The 13,336-nt window shown below is 45.1% G+C and overlaps 1 protein-coding gene across 2 annotated transcripts in view; it reads right to left on the reverse strand.

Moving 5' to 3' along the window:
• prrt4b (proline rich transmembrane protein 4b) overlaps nt 1-9,299 on the reverse strand; it is a 22,068-nt gene extending 12,769 nt beyond the window's left edge. The window contains exons 1-2 of one of the 2 annotated variants that reach the window (XM_084038888.1): nt 9,161-9,299; nt 2,895-4,003 (exon numbers count right to left, since the gene is read on the reverse strand). In XM_084038888.1, coding sequence (XP_083895014.1) covers nt 2,895-3,915 — 1,021 coding nt within the window. In that variant the 5' untranslated portion in view covers nt 3,916-4,003; nt 9,161-9,299. The remainder of the gene's footprint in view (nt 1-2,894; nt 4,004-9,160) is intronic. The other variant, XM_084038889.1, reaches the window with a different exon arrangement.
• Between the last annotated feature and the right edge of the window lie 4,037 nt (nt 9,300-13,336).

Here is a 13,336-nt window from a genome sequence, read left to right on the forward strand (position 1 = left end):
CGAGTGGATTTGGGAAAGAATACATGGGTTTGTAACAAAACGCAGTGAGCTCGGAGTGATAAGATAGAAGAAGGAGCGGGGTTAGGCAGCCGATCGGCAGAGCCGGATGCGCGGATGCCTCATTTGAAATTGACTTGCACAAAATTGCATCACGTTTGTTGCTAATTTGGCTCAGTTTTCAGATTGTTACTCAGGGATTCATGGCATTTTAGAACTCCGTTACACTTCAGACTGGATAAAGGTGAGAAATAATCCAGTTTCTTCTAGAACTCGGTTTAATCTAGTCCATCCTTTTCTTTAAACGTCGTGGAGAAAATTCACATTAAAGTCTCCACAGTTTTTTGATTTGCATTAAGGCCCCTTTTTCCATGGTAATTCGACACTGGGGCATTAGATATGCATGTCACATGCTCTGCATGTAAATCCATTCCCTTAATCAATTAATCTGTCAATGGCCGTGCTTTAGCTGTTTTGGCGTTGTGTTTGGATCACGGAGACGATATATAGCCTTGCAGGTATTAATGGAGTGTGTTAAGGGTCTCGTCTCGCCGCTGCCTATTAATACGCCACGCGATAATGGGAAAGGCTGGCAGGAGGGGGGGAAAGAAGGGGCGGGATGAAGAAAAGCTTTTTGTAAGAAAATTTACAGCAGCGGCTATCTGAGAGGTTTCAGCCTGCGTTTCAACCCCCACATCTCATCAGCCGCAACCCCCCCCCCCATCCCAATTCTCCGCTCTCTCTTCTCATAATTGCCCTTGCTGTAGAATACCGGAGTGTCCCTCAGTAGAGGAGTGGCGGATTTGCAACAGATGCAGAGCTTTTTTTTTATACACCTGACAGCCTCCTCAAGGGCAACGCCACATAGCAAACACTGTCCCCGATCAATGAACCCCCCGTTTGTGCGGTGAAGATGTTTCACACCTCCTCCAGCAGGGATGTGATTCACCCTGCAGCTTAAAAATACATTACAGAGTGTTCACATTGGGATAATGCAGGGCTGCCATGCTTTCATTTTCCTACTATTCTCCTCCTCTGTCCTTTGCCAAGGTGGGATTGTCTAAACACTGCAAGACTACTAGGGTGCATAAACGCACCATATTTTTTCTTTATTGGTTTTCAATTCTCCGTGGATGACTGGAAGCCTCTCTGATCTCTGACATTTTCACCGTTCAGCCATAGCTGACGTGTCTGTCCATGAAAAGAAAGTGAGGGTTTTGTGTTTGTACAGAGAGGGAGGGGGGGGGGGGGGAATAAATGGCAAGAAGCATGTTCAGCATCCATGAACAGCGACTGGCGGGCGGATGGTCCCAGTGGAGAGGAGGTGGTTTTGCTGAGTGTGCGTTTGGAATACTGATACACGGTCACAGCAAACCCCCCCCACCAGAGCCAAGCCCCATATCTCCTCTGTGTGGTGCACAACCCGAAAACAAGTGCAGACACAACACCGAGCCAGTAGACATAACATCGCCAGCTTCAATGCAAACTGTGCACAAGATCTGGGATCTGGAATAGTTATTTTTTACTAAGAAACTCTTAAGTGTACCTTTTGGTAATGCATAGAATTATATCGGTAAGTATCCAAGAGCGTAGTCTCAAAGTGCATTTTTGACCTTGGAAACAGCAATTGGCAAAACAATCTCATATCAAGGTCAATTGGTTCTCACGCTTTACACTGTATCACACATGAAGAAGACGTTCTTAAAATGCTCCAAAAGCCAATATGAAGAGAAATCTGCTGCTGTTTAAAAAGGGTGAGTACCAGCATTAAAAAAATATATATATTAAGAGGTACATTTATGGAACCAGTTAGTAAGAAGCACATAACATCAGCTGGACAGCAACCTCACCGGCAGAGGATAATCGACTCATCTTTTCTGGCCCGACCTTTGACCCTACATGATGAATGGGTCTGTACCTGGAGGAGGGCCTTCCTCTGAAGACTCATTAGGTATACAGACAGTATTATGCAGACAGACACCAGTGTTGGGGGATGGGTCTTAAAGGATGAGATGCTGCCTCAATGTCATGTCAAAGTCTTCTGAACCCTAGCTACCAGTAGTCGCTTTAGCTCATCGTTTCCCCTTTCATTTCAACAAACCCCCATCGAGCAGCATTCAATTAAATATTATTTCATTCCATGAAGTAATGGCTTATGAAATATTGGTCTGGAATTGCTGCTTTAAAACTCATTTTAGATCATAAAATGGATAAATAAGGGTTGAGAGAGATAATAGGGTGGTATAAATTACTTATTTGGGGCCGATTGTGAAACTCAAAATGAAGTCAACAACAACAAACCATCTCTTAAAAAAAGCCTTTTGACCACCCGCAACAGACTGCACAACAGACTTTGATGCTTTAATCTCCATTCCATCTTCTCTGTGTCATGGGACTTTTATTGAATCATTTAAACTCTGTGGGTAGCCAGCATTGGAAATACAATAAAGATCTTTCATGCGCTTGTAGTTGCTTTTGATTGCTGCGTTGTGCTATAACTCCCAGCTCTGAAAGCTGTCGCGTTGCGTGTCATGTATCCGTTCAAAGGATCGGTAGCATGAAGCATTAAAACCACTGCCACAGGCTGCCATATTACATCAAACAATCTTAGCTATACCTTGAAGATACTCTCTCTGAGCAACACAAATACCAACCCATCGCTACAATCATGTCAATGTCGATCCCAGACTTGTACTTAATGAGTGTTGACAGGTTTCAACAAGATCTGGATTTATGCTAATGTCGGACTAGTCGCCATGTCAGAATGTCATCGATCAAGCCAAACTGTCTGCAGCCTTTTGACAGCCGGCTATTGACCACTTAAGACGCGCCTGCCAATGATTGATCACATCTATACACTCAATCCAACCACTATTGATTGGTTAAACTTTGCTTACCTCCTGCTATTGGAAAGTTAACCCTTTGGCTCTGAGTTGTGCTTGTTATAGATCCCGACACTAGTTCCTGATCGATCCCCACGGTGGTGGTGATTACCCCCGGCTGTTCTCCCACGGGCCCCGAAGTGGCCTCGGAGAAGCCCAGGTCAGCCTCACTCTGAGTGGGGGGAGTTTCTGTCATTGTGGCCCCTCCAGCAGGGAGTGTAATACCAACAGTCGAGTCTTGTTGTTTTCTGGCAAACGTGGTTTCTGAGGACGTAGGAGACCCCAGAGGGTGTCTGCTGGTCAGCGTGGTCTCCACCAGTCCTGGGGTCGTTGTCGTGGTTTCGGCCGCTGCCCATGTCAAGGCAGTGGGAACCGTGGTTTTGGGTGCAATCGTCAAATCTTCAACCACCACAATATCAGTGTGTTCCTTCGGGAGGTGTTGCGTAGTGGCACCCATGCTGGCCCTGGCGTCCTGTGCAGTGCCCCCTGGTGGGTGGGTATGTGTTGCATTTTGTTCAGGGGTGCTAGTGCTGGTGGGAGTGTTGGTGAACACAGTGTTTCTGATAGAGCCTCTTGTGGGAGAGTGGGAGTCTAAAACAAGAGTAGAATTGTCACTTTGTGGAGAATCGGACGTCCCAGTGGGAAGTGATTCTGTTCTTATCTTTGTCACGCTGGTTAGGAGCCCCTGAGTCACAGTGGTGGGTGTTTCAGAGGCTTCAGAAACGCTCTCTTCCCCCGAACCTGAGTGGTCTTGCAAGCCGTTGATTGGTTCTGTCAGCCCCTTGGTGGTTGTGGTCAAGGCAGCCCCGGCGTTACCGTCCGAGCTCCCATAAAAGGGGATACGGAAGGGTAACGAGGGAATGGGGATGAAACTTGGCAGAGACGGGACCCACCAGGGAGAACTCGGTTTCTTCGCAGGTGGCTTTTCTATCGACGGCGTCGGTTCCCAGTGGGCCTCTTCGTCAGCCGCGGCCTGCCTGTGAAGAAGCAAAAAACACCAGAAGCAGAAAGCCAGGGTCTGGAGGAGGCGAAGCATGCTGTCGACTGGTGGCGCACGGTCCGGTCACATGTTGTTCTCCATCCTCCTGCTCCCTGAGGCGGGTTCGGCTGGCTCTCCAAATGGCCTACAAGACAAGAGCACAGAGGACACCGGGTGACACACTTTTCATGCAGCTCTTGGCCAGCTAAGTTTGCATTACGAAAGGTTTCATAGAATAAGCATCTGTTCGCTTTCCTTTTCATCAACCTGCTTTTCAAAGTAAATCACTTATAGGCACCACAAATCACAACAGGAGTTTAAGTATTATGGACATCCCACAATTAGTGGTGTCCTGTTTGATGCGGCGGTCAGTATTTATGTCATGCCGTTAGCTCACGTGCACGGTTGGGCATCCACACAGACCGACCAATTAGAGAACATAAACTTAAAGAACTTCCTTTTTTCGTATGCATCCTGTTCAGCGAGGAGTGCTCAAGAAATAACATGTGTGCGGAGGGTTGGGGGAGGTTGGTGAAGAATTAGGGTCCGAGTTGCCAGCGTAAGAATAGAGGGGACCCCTTTTTCTTTTGTTGAACGCCGAGTGGTTCAAAGTCACTAGCCTGTTGCCTCAGTGAAAAGACTGGAGCACCGAAGGAATTTCCCCTGTGGGAACAACAACCTGTATGCTTTAGCTGTACTTAACTCCCCCCTTCCCTCCAGCTTTGGCCTTGTTCCCTTTCAATCTCAGATTTATTTGTTCTTTAAAGCGGAGGGAGAGAGATCTATTTGTGTGGGAGAGTAAAAAAAAACATCAATATTCACAGAAATCCGCGATGAGAGTGAAGTTCCCTTGTCTTCATGAGTGTTATTTCACACTTTTCCTTTATTGTCAGCCTCTTCTCTGACAAGTTTATTAACAACCCCCCCCTCTCTAATCCTCACCAGTTCTCTCTGCTCTCTCAAGCTTTTGCACACACAAATCAATCAGCCACCACCATAAGAGACTCAGGCGAGTACTTTGCCCGCCACCTCCCCCTCCGCTCCCAACCTGGAGGGATGAAACCAGCCTATACACACAGTCAGACGCCGAGATATGAAGACTGACTAGTGGGGGGTCAAACATGGAGCTACCCACACACTCGCTAGTTTTAGCAGCATGAAAACCCGTTTCCGACAACGTGCGGTTGTTTTTAGATGCCTGTGAGCTGGAGCTTGGCCCCGACCAGCCCACACACGGTCACATTTCATGCGTGCAGCGGTTTGATTGTAGATTAATTTGGATCTGACTCTACATGTTGTTGGTTGTATTTGTCCGCCCACATGCACTGTTCCGTAGTAGGAAGCGTAGTCACACATGCACACGCCCACACACTCCAATAAACTATTATACGCTTCCTTTAAAGTGAAATGTCTTGTTGGGGAAGTTTATAGAAACGTTTTTTTAATGAGTTTTAAAGCTTTGGCTGATTTATCTTCTGTGCTTAATTACCCTTTTTGTTGATTTGATGCTTAACTGATCAATTATTTAGACGGTGGAGGACATGTTTAATTTATTTTGGCTAACATTCTCACATTTCACTTCGGCGTCACTTCGACTCAGTAGGGTATCTTCCAGCATATTTGTATGTATATGACTGGTGAATCACATCAGAATCAGACTGATGATGATCTCTTTATATTTTGAAACAACAACACAGGCTGATTCATCTTGTCATGACACACATGCAAATAGATTTTTTTTAATTTAACATCTTCCGCCTCCAGAAAAGTACTGGAATTCACTGCAACTACTCATTATTAAAGCCCCAATAAAAGATTCATTTTAGTGGGAATACACACATTTAGAGGTCATAGTTTTGTAACATAAGCTATATTCATAGATCCTACTGCATCTACTAATACGTTGTGAACTTAAATCTATATGTTTTTGGTCATATAGTTACCAGCCAATACTTAGCATTAATAGCATTTGAAGTTGTTTTACTCGTTACCTGATGAATGTACGGCCAATATTCGCCCTTCTTTTGTCTCTGTTTTGGTCTCCACCACCTCCTGAGGGAAATTGCTGGTTCTTTAGCTGCTAATTTGCTCTGCTATGTTCACCAGCTACTCCCTGACTTAGTCTGTCTGCAGTTTCCTGCTGGGTAGGTAGTTTACAGTGGCTTTATCAGAGCAACTTTGACATTTCAACACTTTTTTGTGATTAGCCTAGCTAGAACTAGAATTTTCCCCTTGTCAAAAACAGCATTAATCCATTATTTTTTTTGGAAAGTAGCTATCAAGCTATTACATAATCTCCAGTGCCAGCCACTGAATGAAAAAAACAAAAAAACATCACTGCTTGTGCTTTTAACTTTTTTGTCACTGCATCAAATATGTGCCTGTTAGTGAGGGTATTGTCTGGTTTGACAGGCAACAGAGCATGTGGAAGGGGAACTATAAAAACTGTCTGTGGGGAATTTACAAGTCCCCTCTATTATTTCGCCGGCGTTTTGTCTCGGTGCGGCTGACAAAGACGAGGCCTGCCGCTGTAGAGTGCTCAACGGAGCGGAGACGGGGAACGAGGAGGTGAGGCTGAAGAGAAGGGCAGAGAGCAAAAAGGCAAGGGCAATAGAGGAGAGAGAGAGAGACAGAGAGAGAGAGAGACAAAGACACCGTATTGACAATCCATTTGTGGCATTCGTGCCCGGGGAGAGTAACTCTGCCGCAGTCTCCCTAATGCTCATTTAGGTTTAGTTGCCAGAGCCTCTTTTATTAACTCTGTAAACAGACTCCTGTCTTTCAATTCAGTCTGTGTTCACTTCACCCACGGCCATCTTGATCTCAATCAGCCCCCCCCTCGCTGTAACATACTTCGCTATGGAAATGGCTTATTCTAAATTAATCTGCCAGCTGTATTACATACTTACAGGCCCCTCTGTGATCACCGTGATCATATTAAGGCCACCGAAGCTAACGAGAGAGAGAGAGAGAGAGAGAGAGGGATGAAGGGAGGTGCGGAGCCTCTGAGAATGATGGAGGTAAAAGGAGACTGATTTGAAGCTGTTCTGTCGAGTGATTTAAATGGAGAGGCTCTTCACTGGAGTCATAAATGGAGACGAATTGACCGTGACCCATATCATTACTGCTCCACAAACTTCCTACGAGCACGGGAAGGCCTGAAGATCAATGCACCGTCCACGATAACGGAGTAATTTACCTCCATGCAAATGGCTACTGGCTCTGGGAGACTATTTTCTGGATCTATCGCTTACAAGCTACCTCTTGCTCTCGTACTACTTCCACGCTCATATGTACTGTATTTCCATACAGCCCTCCCATGTGCCGCCGGGTGCGATTGCAACTCAAGGAGTCAACATATGGCTTTTTTCCTGTTGTCCTCTCCTGACTTTGACGCTATGCAGGGATGTCGATACTGCACAGATTCAATCTGACTGGCCGCTTTAAACCAGCAGGGGATTCATTCTGCATAAAGCAGGGAGATCTGAAGGGCTTTATAAGGTGATAGAGGGCAAGAGCTTAACATAGCAACCAATTGTCTGATCTATCAATCTACAGCATGTTGTTGTCATTGTGGTCATGGCAAATACTTGTGACAGATAAGAAAAGAGCGACGTATAGAACCATCAAGAAAGAGTTTAGAGGATTTTACTGCGTGAGGTCTTATTTATTGAAAATGAAATCACTTACGTTATTGATATCATCATGTTTTCATGGTTTTCTAAAAACAAGGACAGACAGTTTTCTTCCATTTTAGGGCGCGTTCATTTTCATGGAATAGTTCATCATTTTGGGATATAGACTACGCTTATTTACTCTTGCAGAGAGATGCTAGATGCGAGGATCCGTACCACATATCTGATAAATATACAGCTAAGACCAGCAGCCGCTTAGCTAAGCATAAAGACAGTAGGCCTTTCTCACAGAGCCATGTGGCTGTTTCCAGTTTTCATGCTAAGTTAACTAGCTGTTGTAGTCTTGTGTTTACGGGAAGAATATGAGAGGTATTGATATTCTAATGGAAGTGTAAATTGCTGAAGCCAAGGAAGGAAAAAGTGGAAATTGCAATTTCTCTTAAGTGCATGCCACTTCTGTGTATTTACTGCGATATGCAATAACAACTCCTCTCCACAACATTTTCACAGTGATTCTCTGACGTCCCGTCACACACACACTTGTGACAACATCCACAGATAGAAATGGTGCGACCAGTTACGTTCAATAGTCCCTGGACATTATTGACCATAATGAGAGCGGCTCCCATGTCCGGGAATAGCCAAACCTCTGGTCTAATGAGCAGCATCACAGGCAGGACTCCAACAGGTTTACGTATGTCCTGCAGGCTTTACAACCAAACAACATCCCGACTCATGCCATTTAACACGATTAATGCCTTGCTATTCTAATCCGTGGGGTTTCCTCGGGTGATTCTTTAACATACCACTGTGCAAATCCAATTTAGCATCACCTTTCATAACATCTCACTTCCATTTCTCTGTGAAAACTTGTTGATTCACAAATTTTTTTTTTCCATTTTCTCAGTCAAGTTTGGCTCTCCAAACCTCTTCCATGCCTCTTGCACTCCCACGTCTTTAAACCTCACAGAACATATTCCGCATGCTTGAGAATGACATTAATCGTGCCGGGCTAATGCTTGTGTTACCCCAAAGAGCTGATGAATCCGGGCGAACCTGCCAATTACAAAGGACGCTCTCAATCACAGGCGTTCCACCGGCTGCCTTCGCCATGGTGACAGCTGACGCCAAAGACGTCTCGCTAATCCCCTGGATTTGAGCACCTTTTTTGGACTCCACTGTTTTGCTTGCAGGAGTGTGCTGCACTCACAGGCAAATGGCCACACACACACACACACACACACACAAGCCATGCTTGCAAGGACATTTGCTGGTTTGCCGGAACATCAAAACACACATGCATGTATATATTCTGAAAGAGAGAGAAACAGGATTGCGTAATCCAAAGCCAGATATTCATGGAAATTACAGATCCCTTCTATCCAGATGACACACTGACAGACACTCACCGAATACACAGTGCGTGTTGCCTTGAGATTGATCACTAAATGTGTCCCTCTGGTAATAATTAAGCATACGAGCCACCTTACATGTGTATAGAATATGGTTGTGTGTCAGCGTGTTTACCTATAGCTGCAGCTAGAGTGTTTGTCAGCGTGCGTGCTGGAGTCAGAGCCACACATCCCCTTTTCCTAGATGCAGAGAGCTGATTACCACACACACATTCAGAGAGAGAGAGATAGCTATGTATTAAAAACATGACTTACCTACAGATGTATGGAATAAGATGGAGAATCCACAGCCAGCAGCAGTGTGTGTGGCTGTGTTGCGGGAGAGAGACCGTCTTTCTGAGCCAGTGTGGATTCGTCTGTGTGGAATTGAGTTCCACTCTCCCTCCTCTCCCTCCTCTCCCTCTCCCTCCTCTCTCTCCCTCTCTCTCTCTCTCTCTCTCCCTCCCTATCTCTCTCGCCCACTGCATCAGTCGTCCACTGTGTGGCTCCCATCACAATGCCTGTGGTCACACCTCAGCGGGCAAATTGTTCATTAGGGGAGATCACAATAGTGCTGCGGACACCGGCACACACAATTGGTGCAAACACACACACGCACACACACACACACGCTGCATATTACAAGCACAGGCGTCGCACATCTGCATGTGCACATGCTACCGGTGAAAGATCTGAATGCAGCTGTTTTCCAAGAGCTATTTTTAGACCTCGTGTAACTGGTGTGCTGATGTTGACTTTTTGGCCACCACTCCGACTCGGATCTCGTTGTTTTTTTAACCTAATTTGTGTAAAACCCAGAATTGTGTCCAATAGCATTATTGTTAAAATTCTCTTCAACATCTGTGATTGGAAACTGAGATGAGGGGGGGGGGGGGGGGGGGGATTGTAGCTATGGCGACAGGAGGTGAATTCTGGTCACCTGCATGAAAGCAGCTTTCCTTCCATCCACCACCCTGTTCTACTCCTTGTGCATTAATGTGAGGTAAAGAATTCTCCAATATCAGGATACCGGGCTGCCAAATCTCCAAAAATAAGAGCCAAGTTGTCCTTTAAAGCATGTGTTTTATTAGTTTCCATCCCAGGCTTTCCGAAGCACAGAGCAAGTCACGTCATGTTTACAGGGTTTACATGAGGTTGAGGAGACTCACCTTTGCCTCTAGTTTAACACAGACATCGCGCCACCAACTTATCTCCGTTGTCATCAAGGCGTCTAATCGATCGGAGCGGGGGTTATTGTTATCCGCCAGCTTTTGGCACGACATTCACCAGATCTTTGCCTCCGTGATGCCCAGGAATGTCCTAAATATAGTTGTTGCAACAATCAGCGAACTCTCAGCCCAAGGAAACATAATTTCCTGAGCGGTGGCTGATCCGTCCTGCGATGAAGCCCCCCCAACCCCCCAGCTCGGCGCAGGCAGCATCGTCTTAATAACATATTTGACCTTGACTCTCCTTGCTATTCTGAGGTACCTCTCCTTTACCTCAGAGAGATAAAGGATTAGTTTCCTTGCTACACTGCGGCTTCTTCCAAGTCACTGTCTTGTCGTGCTTTTATATAGAATGATTGGCTTCAGATTGGATGTGCGGTCTGAAGATCTTCAACTCCTGAAATATATACTCTTTTATTCTGACCTTCAAAAGGTCATATCTATGCTAATACTGTCAAACCTAATGGATTGACTGGATGAATGTAAAAGCAACACACGTTTAGAGAGTAGTATAGATATTTTATTTGAAGCCATCCATCATTTATGTAATAACTGTAGACAAAAGGACATTTTTACAACCTGTAGGCTTCGCTCAATGAGAGAGAGGAATATGAAAATGATCTCCCATTCTAATCTCACAACGGACTCAAATCCAAATACAGTCTTAGAAAGTTATGAATTTGGGACTTGGTAAGCTGATCTTTAAACTGTGCCTGAGGACAGCTCTAAAAACGGGATTTTTAGAGTTTAGTTTAGTTTGGTTGGACAAAACAAGGCAACTGAAGACATTTTATGAATAAGTAGAGTAAAAAGAATCAAGAAAATAATCATTAGCTGCAGCTCTATACCGACAAAAGCTGCAACTGCCCCCCCCCTGCTGTGAGGTTATCTTACTCATCAAAGCTGTAATACTGAGAAGACTTCCCCTTCTAATTTAAGATAACCTCTGTAACCGAATCGTGCACTTTTACACATTTCCCTGTCCTATGAATGTGACTAATGGCAGTGGACTTCAGTGTGTTAAAGGGAACTTTTCATGCCTTCTCGGCGTCTTGAGGACACTGTGAAGCAGATCGCCGTCCCACAGCGAATACTAAGAATTCAGAGCGTTTGTGTGTGTGTGTGTGTGTGTGTGTGTGTGTGACACATCCTCTTCTTGTACAGTCTGCTGGATCCGGCACACGGAATGTGCCAGACAATGGCAGACTGTGGAGGTCAAAGAAAGTTTCTTTGTATTAAAAACAAAACAATGGACTCTATCAATAGTTTATTGGCTCTGCCATCTATATGGACCCGGCCCGGGGCCCTTTCACTGTCTTTTTATAGTGACAGCAAGGTCAAGACCCCAAATCTCCCTTTGAGCTAAAAAGTTTTTCTTTTTAAAAAAAGCTATCATTATTCTGTGTGTGTGTGTGTGTGTGTGTGTGTGTGTGTGTGTGTCCATACACAGTGTGTAGGCACAACCCCTTTTCTTCCACCACAACATCTATGACAGATTGTTAATGATGTTTCCCAATGAATATGATGATGACAATGATTTGTAAATACAGATTTAGACACATCATTATTAATAGTCTTAATATACGAAGTGGAAGCAGTCGCAGCGTAAATGCTGCCTTTGAAGTAATCCATGGAGACGCTCGGACTGGGGGGAGAAATCCAATACATGCATCTCTTAACGAGCAACACAACATCCGTGTGTGTGTTTCAAGTCTCGCTCCTGCTGGCTGGTGTACTTTATGCTCAGTGTGTGTGTGTGTGTGTGTGTGTGTGTGTGTGTGTGTGTGTGTGTGTGTGTGTGTGTTCTGGTGTGTTTTCATGAATGTGTTCTCAGACAGCTTTCCTTGCAGATTTGATACGGCTGATTAGGGCTGTTATGAGGCTCGGAGAGACCTCGTGGACGAATCATCTGCATTTTCCTTGACAGATACAGGGGGAAGAGTCTGGGATAAATAACGTGCTGTCATCGCTTTGCTATCACTTCTCACAATACTAAAGTGCAAGCCTTTTTTATAAAGGCATTGTGAGAGCTTGATTTAAAGCTGCATGTAGGTTTAACGTGACCCGGTTCGTGAGTGGTACTCGTCCACAACTAAACAGCTGTGTACTGCCAGTCCCTCTAGCTAGCTTAGCCTCGCTGCTGAACCACAACAATATAGTCTAAAGCTGTGTCATGAAGCAGGGGGTACTGTTACCAAGGTTACCTACAGTTAAATATATCTAGCATGCCCAATTTACCGGCCAACCAATCAGAAACGGTCAACACTTGAAATAAACAATATCGCGGATTGCACACAAAAAAATGACAGCCACATGTTTAGAAAGGGGATTCTGGTGCAGGTGGGTGAGACGTGGGCTTGCCATTTTTAATCAATGACTATGTTTAATACATCAGTTCCGTGCATCTGCTGGGGATTTAACATGGTTTCCATACCAATAAGGAAGATTGATGGGATAAAAAAAAAAAAATCTCCTCCCTCAGACGACAGGTGTCAACAGAGTCTAAGCATGTTATGAATGCAGATCACAGCCCTCACATGGAGACGGGAGGCGGAGATTGATGGGACGGCAGCGAGATAAAGAAATGGTAGATGAACCTGCTGTGTGGGCCTTCGTGCTGCTTCCTTGTTTGGAGAGAATGCATATTCTATATTGTTTAAAGCGGCTGTAATCAATATTGTTTTATTATATTGTTTCACAATATAATCAATGGATTAAGTGGGTTTTAGTAAAAATGATAAGCTCTATCCTGCTGTGACCTGCTGAGCATCAAACAGCAACTGGAGAGCTAAAGGAGATGGTGGAGAACAAACTAGAGCTAAAAGGAGAGTGAATTACACTATTTAGACTCAAACATGTTCGAGTTGCACATTTGACTTGAAACGTAAGACATTCATACTGTTGAAGACCACATGAAAAACTTCTGTATAAAAGCACAACTCCGCGTTTTTCTCGCGGCTCGTTAAGATTCGCTACACCTTCCGAGCATTGAGTAACCATAAAATTGCAAATGTCCGTATGTTCGTACACTTCGGACACGCTTGGCGTAATTTCATCCCATGTGTGGAGGCACGTGATGCCAGGAAGAAATCCGTCAGAGGCGAGTGAGCGGAGCGAAAGAGGGAGGAAACAGAATTTCCACACCCGTGATGTGGGTGGACCTCCTCCTGCCCAGAGAACAGAGAGGGCACATTCTCCCCTCCTCCCCTCTTTCTCTCCCCGG

The sequence above is a fragment of the Eutrigla gurnardus genome (genome assembly GCF_963514095.1).
Source record: "Eutrigla gurnardus genome assembly, chromosome: 21".
In the NCBI taxonomy this organism is placed as follows: Eukaryota; Metazoa; Chordata; class Actinopteri; order Perciformes; family Triglidae; genus Eutrigla; species Eutrigla gurnardus.